A 12,698-nucleotide genomic window follows, 5' to 3' on the forward strand; every position below is an offset into this window, starting at 1 on the left:
ATGTATCTCTGTATACAGGAAGCTCCCCCTAGTGGTGGCTGCCGGAAAACAATGTTTTCTTACATTAGCTGCGTGACCCCTAAAGCTAAGAGTGGTGCAGTTCTATGTGGGCTCTATAGCACCTCCTTAATGGTCTGTCCAGCCTAAAGTTGATCTATACGTATACATTCATTGATATCTGTTATTTGTGACTGGAATGGTATAAATATCAAGCCCCTTATTAGACCTGTGCACATTGATTGCCACCATAGCCCCCCAGATAATCTCAATATCCTCATCCTCAGGACATGAATGTTGGCTAGGGAAGTGGTTGAAAGACAATTCCCTAAGTGATAGCCGAGAGTCTCCCTTTCCTTGCTGCCCCGTGTGTGAAGGTCGGGTGTACGTGCGGTTCTTTTCCACTGACAGCCTTGGTTTCTTATCTTAATGAAGTCCTGGTCAAATATAAGATGAATATCTCCGATCACAGGACAAAGACAGAATGTTAAATCCTGAAATATTTCACATTCCCGCTGTCGTCATAATGACCCTGAAAATGATTAACCCCCTGAAGGCTGCGCTGTGTGCGACTACTGGATGATATGGACGATATTTGATTTCTTAAATCCAAAAAACGTAGAAAAGGAAAAATGGTGAAAAATGTAAATACAAAGTGTATTAGAAATGTGCAGAAGATTTCATGTAAATCAAACTGGGAACGTCCATTATATGTAACGATCAGTTATACGCTGTACGTCTCTGCCATCATCCTCATCATCATTATTCTTCTCTTCATCCACAGTGGGAGATTCTATGGTTTATGATCCTCACATTCACCTTCTTCCTCACTCTCACATGGTTTTATTTCTGGTGGGAAGTTCACAACGACTACAATGAGTTCAACTGGTGAGTATCAGTCAGATTCCCTCCATAGAGTAATGTTATATGTACATAGGAGCAGTATTATAGTAGTTATATTCTTGTACATAGGGGGCAGTATTATAGTAGTTATATTCTTGTACATAGGGGGCAGTATTATAGTAGTTATATTCTTGTACATAGGGGCAGTATTATAGTAGTTATATTCTTGTACATAGGAGCAGTATTATAGTAGTTATATTCTTGTACATAGGAGCAGTATTATAGTAGTTATATTCTTGTACATAGGAGCAGTATTATAGTAGTTATATTCTTGTACATAGGAGCAGTATTATAGTAGTTATATTCTTGTACATAGGAGCAGTATTATAGTAGTTATATTCTTATACATAGGGGCAGTATTATAGTAGTTATATTCTTGTACATAGGGGGCAGTATTATAGTAGTTATATTCTTGTACATAGGGGGCAGTATTATAGTAGTTATATTCTTGTACATAGGGGGCAGTATTATAGTAGTTATATTCTTGTACATAGGAGCAGTATTATAGTAGTTATATTCCTGTATATAGGAGCAGTATTATAGTAGTTATATTCTTGTACATAGGGGGCAGTATTATAGTAGTTATATTCTTGTACATAGGGGCAGTATTATAGTAGATATATTCTTGTACATAGGAGCAATATTATAGTAGTTATATTCTTGTACATAGGGGGCAGTATTATAGTAGTTATATTCTTGTACATAGGAGCAGTATTATAGTAGTTATATTCTTGTACATAGGAGCTGTATTATAGTAGTTATATTCTTGTACATAGGAGCAGTATTATAGTAGTTATATTCTTGTACATAGGGGGACAGTATTATAGTAGTTATATTCTTGTACATAGGGGGCAGTATTATAGTAGTTATATTCTTGTACATAGGGGGCAGTATTATAGTAGTTATATTCTTGTACATAGGGGGCAGTATTATAGTAGTTATATTCTTGTACATAGGAGCAGTATTATAGTAGTTATATTCTTGTACATAGGGGGCAGTATTATAGTAGTTATATTCTTGTACATAGGGGGCAGTATTATAGTAGTTATATTCTTGTACATAGGGGGCAGTATTATAGTAGTTAGGGGGCAGTATTATAGTAGTTATATTCTTGCACATAGGAGGCAGTATTATAGTAGTTATATTCTTGTACATAGCGGACAGTATTATAGTAGTTATATTCTTGTACATAGGGGGACAGTATTATAGTAGTTATATTCTTGTACATAGGGGCAGTATTATAGTAGTTATATTCTTGTACATAGGAGCAGTATTATAGTAAATATATTCATGTACATAGGGGCAGTATTATAGTAGTTATATTCTTGTACATAGAGGCAGTATTATAGTAGTTATATTCTTGTACATAGAGGCAGTATTATAGTAGTTATATTCCTGTACATAGGAGCAGTATTATAGTAGTTATATTCTTGTACATAGGGGCAGTATTATAGTAAGTATATTCTTGTATATAGGGCAGTATTATAGTAGTTATATTCCTGTACATAGGGGGCAGTATTATAGTAGTTATATTCTTGTACATAGAGGCAGTATTATAGTAGGTATATTCTTGTACATAGGGGGCAGTATTATAGTAGTTATATTCTTGTGCATAGGGGCAGTATTATAGTAGTTATATTCTTGTACATAGGGGGCAGTATTATAGTAGTTATATTCCTGTACATAGGGGGACAGTATTATAGTAGTTATATTCTTGTACATAGGGGGCAGTATTATAGTAGTTATATTCCTGTACATAGGGGGACAGTATTATAGTAGTTATATTCTTGTACATAGAGGGCAGTATTATAGTAGTTATATTCGTGTACATAGGAGCAGTATTATAGTAGTTATATTCCTGTACATAGGGGGCAGTATTATAGTAGTTATATTCTTGTACACAGTATGTAGTATTACAGTTGCACGTAGCGTTGGAGTAAATATATTGGGCGCAGATCGGCTGCTGACTTTATATATGTGAATATTTAGTGGTTTTCTTGTATTGGCGTTGAGTCTCTGGAGATGGATTGAGCTGTAATGTCAGTGATCTGCTTCTCTCCTTGTAGAAGTGATGAAGATGGAGGAGTTGCTGAATATTAAGACAGGGTGTAACATCAGCATTTTTGTAGCGTGACTAACGTGCTGGGGAAGATATGAGATGTCAGGACGTTGCTGTACAGCAGATAAACGGGGTGGGTCAAAGAAATAAGTCATTTATCTCAAGAAATAATATAGTTTATCTTGTCTCATTGTTGATTGTCAACAACAAAGACTGTTTGTTTTTATTTTAAATATGATTGATAAATATTCAAAAATCATTTACTTATTTACTAGTTTAAAAATCTCTGCTTTTAGGAATTCGGTGTGTATATCTATATCGTATGTGACGGATTAAACACGCTTTCAGTGTCTTAAATCTATGGAGGTTAAGTCAATGGGACTTTACCAGGACCGTCGTGACCTTCACATTAATTTAAAGGGACATTACTCTTAGTTCCCGGAATAAGAGTAGCACGTAGATCTTTGTATTGATCACATAAAGGATTCTGTGCTGAGGCTATTACTATTCTTTCTTTGTCTGAATTAAGTCTTGTCACAATTAGAGCTGGGGGCGCTGTTGCATTGGTGACGATGAAAAACTGGTGCAACGATGGTGAGGTTTGGTACTGCGTGTTATCAAACTCCTTGCTGGTTGTAGTAATATTTTAAATGAGTCTCCTGAAAAGTGTCAGAAACTTAACTTGTTAGCAACTTTTATATAATCATTGCTCTAGTGACGGCATTGCACCTTTTTAAAAGGACTCCTCTAATAAAAAATGAGTAAAATGTTACTAATATTCACCTGTCACCATTTAAACCTATAATCTACAATATGCAGAATCTGGGCTAAAAAATGTCCCACACCCCTGTTGCTTATTTTGCAGCAGCGGATCTTTACTGTCCTCATATGGTTCATGTAACCCAATCCATCGTATCTAAATGTCTCTTCTTGCAAAAGACTTGGCACAGATGGCGCCCCCTACTGTGTCCTCTGCCCATTGCCCTTCTAAATTTCAAGTCATTAAGGATTGTGATGTTTTCTACTGTCTTACTATCTTTGCTGCCTGCAATTCCCATAACACAGTGCCAGCAAATTATCCTATAATAATACCAGCTGAAGCGCCCCACCTCCCCCATGGCTGTGCCCCCTCCCTCCCCATGGCAGTGCCTCCTGTTGGGCCCCCTCCCTCCCCTTGGCGGTGCCTCCTGTTGGGCCCCCTCCCTCCCCTTGGCGGTGCCTCCTGTTGGGCCCCCTCCCTCCCCTTGGCGGTGCCTCCTGTTGGGCCCCCTCCCTCCCCTTGGCGGTGCCTCCTGTTGGGCCCCCTCCCTCCCCTTGGCGGTGCCTCCTGTTGGGCCCCCTCCCTTCCCATGGCGGTGCCTCCTGAGGGGCCCCCTCCCTTCCCATGGCGGTGCCTCCTGTTGGGCCCCCTCCCTTCCCATGGCGGTGCCTCCTGTTGGGCCCCCCCCTTCCCATGGCGGTGCTTCCTGTTGGGCCCCCCTCCCCATGGCGGTGCCTCCTGAGGGGCCCCCTCCCTCCCCATGGCGGTGCCTCCTGTTGGGCCCCCTCCCTCCCCCTGGCGGTGCCTCCTGTTGGGCCCCCTCCCTCCCAATGGTGGTGCCTCCTGAAGGGCCCCCTCCCTCCCCATGGCGGGGCCCCTCCCTCCCCATGGCGGTGCCTCCTGTTGGGCCTCCTCCCTCCCAATGGCGGTGCCTCCTGTTGGGCCTCCTCCCTCCCAATGGCGGTGCCTCCTGAAGGGCCCCATCCCTCCCCATGGCGGGGCCCCCTCCCTCCCCATGGCGGTGCCTCCTGTTGGGCCCCCTCCCTCCCCATGGCGGGCCCTCCTGTTGGGCCCCCTCCCTCCCTATGGCGGGGCCTCCTGTTGGGCCCCCTCCCTCCCCATGGCGGGGCCTCCTGTTGGGCCCCCTCCATGGCGGTGCCTCCTGTTGGGCCCCCTCCCTCCCCGTGGCGGTGCCTCCTGAAGGGCCCCCTCCCTCCCCGTGGCGGTGCCTCCTGAAGGGCCCCCTCCCTCCCTCCCCGTGGCGGTGCCTCCTGAAGGGCCCCCTCCCTCCCTCCCCGTGGCGGTGCCTCCTGAAGGGCCCCCTCCCTCCCTCCCCGTGGCGGTGCCTCCTGAAGGGCCCCCTCAAGCCCCCCCCCCGTGGCGGTGCCTCCTGAAGGGCCCCTCAAGCCCCCCCCCGTGGCAGTGCCTCCTGAAGGGCCCCCTCAAGCCCCCCCCCCCCCGTGGCGGTGCCTCCTGAAGGCCCCCCCCCCGTGGCGGTGCCTCCTGAAGGGCCCCCTCAAGCCCCCCCCCCCCCCCCGTGGCGGTGCCTCCTGAAGGCCCCCCCCCCCCATGGCGGTGCCTCCTGAAGGCCCCCCCCCCGTGGCGGTGCCTCCTGAAGGGCCCCCTCAAGCCCCCCCCCGTGGCGGTGCCTCCTGAAGGGCCCCCCCCCCGTGGCGGTGCCTCCTTAATGCCCCCCCCCAATGGCGGTGCCTCCTGTTGGGCCCCCCCCCCCCCCGTGGCGGTGCCTCCTTAATGCCCCCCCCCCCCATTGGCGGTGCCTCCTGTTGCCCCCCCCCCCCCATGGCGGTGCCTCCTGAAGGGTCCCCGTCCCCCCCTCCATGGCGGTGCCTCCTGAATCACCCCTCTCATTGACAGATGAAGCTCCTAATGATGGTTCCTCTATGACACCAGTGGCCCATTATGCTCGTTTAGGGTCATGTGTTTCTTAGGAGAATGCATTTTGGGTAGGTCGGAGGATTTCTGGGTGACCTGACCGTATGGCGTATTTCTGTTTCCCAGGTTTTTATATAACAGGACGGGGCGGTGGAGTGACTGGTCCATTCCTATCCTGGTGTCCGCGGCCGCTGGCTTCACGTATATCACCATACTCCTGGTAAGGCGCCGTCAGTCCGTTATCACCGCACTTTACCTCCGCTAAATATCCCATCATACACTCCAGTCACATCCAGATCTGCATCCACTATCCTGCAGGCTCCCACAACGCTCTTAGGGTGTCTGTCAATGAGAGGGCGCAGGTTGCAGCAGTGCATAGTGCCAGCAGATTACTAAATGCAGCTTTGGATGTGACTGGAGTTTATGGAGTCATGGCTGCTCCATTGGATGAATAGCCTGAATTGGCAGATATCAGAGAGCAACAGATTTAATTCAGCACTCGGGAAGTCTTACTAAAAATGAATGACTGTCCACAAATTAAAGTAACCCATTCTCATGTGATTATTATTATTATTATTATTATTTTTTAATGTCGGTCTGTCCCTTTAAGACATCACTAATCCTGGGCTCTGGCAGTACCGCCCTGCAGTTACTCTGCATTATGTTGTCTTTGCCGGCGCAGGATTAATCCTAGTCCCAGTGATCCATCAGCTGCAATTATAAATATTCATAGGATAATTGCTCTGCAGACATGGCCGTTTAACGCCGCCGCCGGGCGCGCTCCGGGGTGACACCAAGGTCGAGGTATCCGGAATATCACTAATGCCTCACGTGGATAGAATGCCTCACCCTAAAATACTCTATGGGGGGTCGGCGAAGACTAAAATTGCACAAATTTGCCTTATTGCAAAAATCCTCCCAACTATAAATGTGCTGCATGGGGAAACAGGGCCTCCTATAGGTGACAAGAAGGTACTACATGCTAAGAATTGGCACAGCGCTCCAACAGGTGACTAGGTGGTACTGCAATCTAAATTTTAACCAGGACTTTGCAGGGTTTGGCAACGAGACCGGCCGCTCATATTTTCAGTGAGTCACCTGTCCATGTGACATTAATGATTAATGAGGTGTCCTTTCCATTCCATGAAGAGCACGAAGACCAGCACAGCTCCCCAACAGGTGGGAGGGCAGAACTGCAGTTTTTATTTTAATTGATACTAACAGACTTCCTATTACTCATCCTATTAAAAAGACCCCTACGATCCTCCTCTGCAGAGCCTGAATTGGCTGACACCAGGGAGCAGCAGATTGCATTCGCCTGTCTTTTGCCTTGCAGATATTGGCACTGTGTCACATCGCTGTCGGACAGCAGTTGAATCTACACTGGCTGCACAAGGTAATTTTTTTAGCATAGAAATTTCCAAAACTTTTTTGCTGCCATTTTGATATTTTATTAGTAACTCTGAGGTTCGTACTCCCTACAAAAGCTCCGCGTCCTCCTTTAAAGGAATATTCCTCTTAAAGGGACTGGGATATTAATGGTTGATGTCAAAATAAATGTCTCCTTTTCATTGCAATGTTGGGTCCCCCCAGTACTGGAATCGGTCCTTGGAGGGGTGTAAAGGGGAAGAATTGGAACTTGCCTGTAAACTTTTGGAAACTTTTAGAACTTTATTTATTTTTTATCCTGGTTCCAGGGCTGCCTCGTCATTGTACTCATTGCCACAGTGGGCGCCATGGCGTCTATAGAACAAATGTGGGATGAAGAATGGGAGGTCCTGTTAATATCCTTCCAGGTGACTTTATTAATCCGTTTCCTTTCCCTGTTTTTCTTTTTCTTCCTATTCTGTGTCCATACTCTGGATCTCCAGCTCTTCCTGCCTCCCTCACAGCAGGAAATACCAGCACAGCCTGAAGCATCACCTGGTTCTTTTTTAGGAAGTAAAAAAATATCCCTTGGTCTTAAAGTGACAGCTGCATTTTTATTGACAAGAGGGTGGAGCTTCCAATTGGTATTACAAAAGAGATGAACAAGGAATAAAAAAAAAAACTTGATGGATCCTTGTATTGGATTTAGTAATTTTTTACCTAAGCATTAATATTTAGTGATTTTGGATGGGTCATTTAAAATGCAGCAGCCCACGGGGTGACAACCGCACATATTTTGTGTATTTTTATCTTGTGTACCTGCCATTTTGGCAATTTTAATTCCTATTTTACCTTCCATCTCATAGGCAACAGCTCCGTTTTTGCACATAGGAGCATTGGTCGCCATCACGCTGCTCTCCTGGATCATTGCTGGCCAGTTTGCAAGATCTGAAAAAGCCAGTGAGTCCCGTCCATTCCATATCTGAAAGCAATTCTCCTAGAATCTTATCATGTATCTCTGTATACAGGGAGCTCCCTCTAGTGGTGGCTGCAGACAGGATCTTATCATGTATCTCTGTATACAGGGAGCTCCCTCTAGTGGTGGCTGCAGACAGGATCTTATCATGTATCTCTGTATACAGGGAGCTCCCCCTAGTGGTGGCTGCAGACAGAATCTTATTATGTATCTCTGTATACAGGGAGTTCCCCCTAGTGGTGGCTGCAGACAGGATCTTATCATGCATCTCTGTATACAGGGAGCTCCCACTAGTGGTGGCTGCACATAGGATCTGATCATGTATCTCTGTATACAGGGAGCTCCCCCTAGTGATGGCTGCACATAGGATCTGATCATGTATCTCTGTATACAGGGAGCTCCCCCTAGTGGTGGCTGCAGAAAGACACATTTTTAGTACTTTTATGGATGACAGGATTTGGCATTGTGGGTGGGGTAATCGGTACAGAATTTGCGCCTCCTTTTTACTCCGTCCCTGATCTTTGTCCTTTTCTCTCTCCAGTTTTTCAGATCTGTTTGATCCTGGCTTACTTGGCCGTAGTCATTGCACTGTATCTGGTCCCGATGACCATTTCTTCGCCTTGTATCATGGAGAAGGATTTGTTGGGACCCAAACCTTCAATCATTGGCCATCGAGGCGCGCCGATGGTAAGAGACCTGATATCTGTGTATATAGTTGCGCTATTGTAACACTGACTGCTGACAAGGCCCTGACCCTGGAGCAGCTGACTGGCGCTATCCTTCCTATTATTGGAGTATGACCCGCTCCTGTGTCTGTCGTCCTGCTGACGTTTAGCTCACTGAGCATTGCCAGGATGCAATTGCAGCAAATCTTCAGCTTTGGGAGGTATTAGATCAGGGTCTTCCTTTCCTTCATTGACAGCAAGCAGAGGAGTCCGGCCTCACCTCCACCAGTGAGTTATGGCATCTGCAGAAGATTATTGAGCCACCTGGTGGTGATTATCAGAACTGCACTGTGATTCCTCCCCATCATCCTGAAAGCAGCGGATTATATCCTGACTATTAGTATAATCGTGTGTAGAGGAGCCAGATGTGATGCCGCCTGGCAGTGCCACCTGTGATTACTGCGGTGTGCTTCCATGTTGTACATCACCTGCGTACAGAGACCCCCGGAGGGCAACAGATTAATCTGAATATCACATTGCAGGAGAGTGGATTATAATCCTCATAATACTCTGCTGTCACCATGTCTAATGCTGGAACACTGCAGTAATCTGCCGTCCGAGGCGCAGTATAGCGGTGGTATATATGGCCGGCAGTGCTGCAGGGCAGTACTATGTGCGGGTATGACTGGGGGCATCTTGGTTCAGATTGCAGCGTCACATGCTTGATACATCGTGGTCCAACAATATAGTGCAGGGGGCCCAACAGGAAAATCCCTGGTGGTCCGGTGTTATTATAGATCCTCACCCCTCGTGGTCCGGTGTTATTATAGATCCTCACCCCTCGGGTCCGGTGTTATTATAGATCCTCACCCCTCGTGGTCCGGTGTTATTATAGATCCTCATCCTTGGTGGTCCCGTGTTCTTATAGATGCTGGTCCCTGGTGGTCCGGTGTTGTTATAGATCCTCATCCCTGGTGGTCCGGTGTTATTATAGATCCTCATCCTTGGTGGTCCCGTGTTCTTATAGATGCTGGTCCCTGGTGATCCGGTGTTATTATAGATCTTCATCCCTGGTGGTCCGGTGTTATTATAGATCCTCACCCCTCGTGGTCCGGTGTTGTTATAGATCCTCACCCCTCGTGGTCCGGTGTTATTATAGATCCTCATCCCTGGTGGTCCGGTGTTCTTATAGATCCTCATCCCTGGTGGTCTGCTGTTATTATTGATCCTCATCCCTGGTGGTCTGATGTTCTTATAGATCCTCATCCCTGGTGGTCCGGTGTTCTTACAGATGCTCATCCTTGGTGGTCCCGTGTTCTTATAGATGCTGGTCCCTGGTGGTCCGGTGTTGTTATAGATCCTCATCCCTGGTGGTCCGGTGTTATTATAGATCCTCATCCTTGGTGGTCCCGTGTTCTTATAGATGCTGGTCCGGTGTTGTTATAGATCCTCATCCCTGGTGGTCCGGTGTTATTATAGATCCTCATCCTTGGTGGTCCGGTGTTCTTATAGATTCTGGTCCCTGATGGTCCTGTATTATTATAGGTCCCAAGTGTCACAATGCTCGATGCATCTTTTACTAACACTGTGGTAAGGGGCTTGTTCTCTGGCAGTAGTATATGATCTGATCCCTGGTGGTCTGATGATATTATGGGTCTTGATTCCGATGGTCCAGCAGTGGCACATTATCTCATCCCTGGTGGTCCAGCAGTGATGAAGATGATTTGTTGCCCACCTGTGTGTCGGTGGTTGATGCATCGTGGCCTAGTAGCGTGGCACAGGCGGCTCAGCAGTAATGCACAATAGTATTTTTTCAGCAGTAAAGCATTGTATCTCGGCGCCCCCTGCTGGTGAGTTGGCCCTGAGCCGCTGTCACCGCGTGGCCTCATTTTGTCACTCCATTCTTGACGTGTTATTTCAGCTTTTCAGTCTCGTTCCTCCGATGCTGATCCGCGCAGACCGGCACCATCTCTACACCCTCTGAAATTAACCCCTCGCGCAGCGACGCATCAGGATTTCATGTAGCCCAGCGTTGATGAGCGGTAGACGGGAGGCATAAGGCTCGGTGTGGCCTCCGTTTGCCCCTCCATGTTTTCTGGTGGTCCGCGGCCCATTACCTGGTGCTAAAAAGAAGAGCTGTTATTTATCAGTGATGTGGGTTGCAGTATTACTGTATGACCCGATCCCTGGTGGTCCGGTGATGCTACATCTATGGATATCTAGCACTTATTAAGGACGTGGTCCCTGTGGGGTCAGTGCTCCATCCATGGTTGTCCAATGGTGCGGTATAGAGTCTAATTCATCAGTTTCCAGCTATGGTCTTAGCCCTGGTGGTCCAGTGGCATGTAAATCCCCCCCCCCCAGTCACCATCATTACACACATGACAGTGACCCGTGATCCCCACCGCACCATCCACTAATCTGCGATATGGTGTGCATAGACCCTGTTGTATATGGGGCATTGGGGTGCGATATTTGCCCCTTTAATGCCGCTGCCTCTCTTGTTTTTCAGCTTGCCCCAGAAAACACTTTAATGTCTTTTAAAAAGGCGCTGGAGCAGGGGACGCGCCGGCTGCAGGCGGATGTCACGGTAAGGTAAGGACGGACATCGGCGGCGTTTTATCTGCTGTATCCATAGAACGTGGAGACGACGTGTCTTACCGCGATGGGTTGTGCTCTAGTCACCTCCAGAGCTGCATTCAAAGACTCGCACATCTATCATCACTGGGCCGACAGGCGTTCCTGGTGGATCTGCGGCCTACCCAGAAGCCTGAGAGTGTGAAGATCGGAGAATTTCGAATGCAGCTTTGGTTGCAACTGGAGTATAAGACTTTGATACAACTTGATACAAAGTTTTCCCAGAGTTAACTTGCTGATGTTCTGGGGCTGGAGAGTGTGCACTCGGTCACCGGGGGGTGGCCCGCTCCTTGGTGAGATATTAGGGGTGGGGGTGGGGGGCTGCTCCATGGCCAGATATTAGGGGGGGGCCCACTCCATTGCCAGATATTAGGGGGGGGGCGCACTGCTCCTTGGCGAGATATTGGGGTGGGGGGCACCCCGCTCCTTGGTGAGATATTGGGTGGGGGGGGGCCCGCTCTTTGTCGAGAGATGTATTGGGGGGAGGGGGAGGGGGGGCCCTGCTCCCTGGCGAGAGATGTAGTGGGGGGGGGCCCGCTCTTTGTCGAGAGATGTATTGGGGGGGGGGGGGGGGGGCCCTGCTCCCTGGCGAGAGATGTATTGGGGGGAGGGGGGCGCCGCTCCTCGGGTGCACAGCATATGCTTCTAGAGATGGAGACAAGGAGCCTGAGCAGTGAGGGCTGTGATGTGGGCGGCCGGCCCCCGGTCCGCCTGTTCTGCAGTCAGTATTGAGTGTGCGGCAGCACTGGCCGTTCTGTACGACAGATTGTGAGACCTGAGCCGTGAGAAGCTGCGTCTCAAGTAAAACTGCGGCTTCAGCTGCTCTCCGCAGCGTCTCCGCTCGCTGCCAATGAATGGAAACCTCCTTGTTCCAGACTCTAAAAAAAAATACAAACCCCAGTTTCCTTTTTTTGCCTCCAAGTATCGGCTTCTGCCCAAATAACGCCACATTGTGCAAATTACTCGACAAGATGATGGTGCTGCCCTCTTCCAGTGATGGCAGGAGAGGATGGCAGCAGGAGGTGCAGCCTTTCATTGATCCTGTCAGGCAAAATGTATTTTTGTCCTAGTTTTAAAAATGAGTGATGTCTTAAATCCCCCCCCCCCCCGGCTCATTTGGAAGAGGCTACATAGAACTTCTCTGCTTTCCCAAAACCAGGAATTTTTATGACCGCCATAAAACCTCAGCCCACAGCAAGCATACTGGTATACCCTGGATTTTCCCTCCAATCCTATTGTCTAACTGTACAAACTTTTAATGTCGATTTTAATAATGCACATGACTGTCACAAACACAGGGACCACATTTTTGAGATGTTCACCTTTTTCCAATTGTGATGGTGTGGTTTTCGTGGCTGGGAGACCACCAGGAACCTGGGAAATGGATTCTGAGCGTCATAGTGATATCATATTTGATATCCATCTACATGAATAGTGGTG

At 47.8% G+C, this 12,698-nt stretch overlaps 1 protein-coding gene across 4 annotated transcripts in view; it reads left to right on the forward strand.

Annotated features, from left to right (window-relative positions):
• The window catches only part of GDPD5 (glycerophosphodiester phosphodiesterase domain containing 5), a 149,559-nt gene that overhangs the window by 114,116 nt on the left and 22,745 nt on the right, over positions 1-12,698 (forward strand). For all 4 annotated transcript variants that reach the window (XM_073661339.1, XM_073661342.1, XM_073661331.1 and 1 more), the window contains exons 3-9: positions 782-885; positions 5,739-5,832; positions 6,949-7,008; positions 7,310-7,408; positions 7,847-7,940; positions 8,498-8,643; positions 11,134-11,216. In XM_073661339.1, the coding sequence (XP_073517440.1) occupies positions 782-885; positions 5,739-5,832; positions 6,949-7,008; positions 7,310-7,408; positions 7,847-7,940; positions 8,498-8,643; positions 11,134-11,216 (680 nt within the window). The remainder of the gene's footprint in view (positions 1-781; positions 886-5,738; positions 5,833-6,948; positions 7,009-7,309; positions 7,409-7,846; positions 7,941-8,497; positions 8,644-11,133; positions 11,217-12,698) is intronic.

Source organism: Phyllobates terribilis, unplaced genomic scaffold (genome assembly GCF_046119375.1).
Source record: "Phyllobates terribilis strain yellow unplaced genomic scaffold, ASM4611937v1 Scaffold_2__4_contigs__length_985480577, whole genome shotgun sequence".
Taxonomy (NCBI): domain Eukaryota; kingdom Metazoa; phylum Chordata; class Amphibia; order Anura; family Dendrobatidae; genus Phyllobates; species Phyllobates terribilis.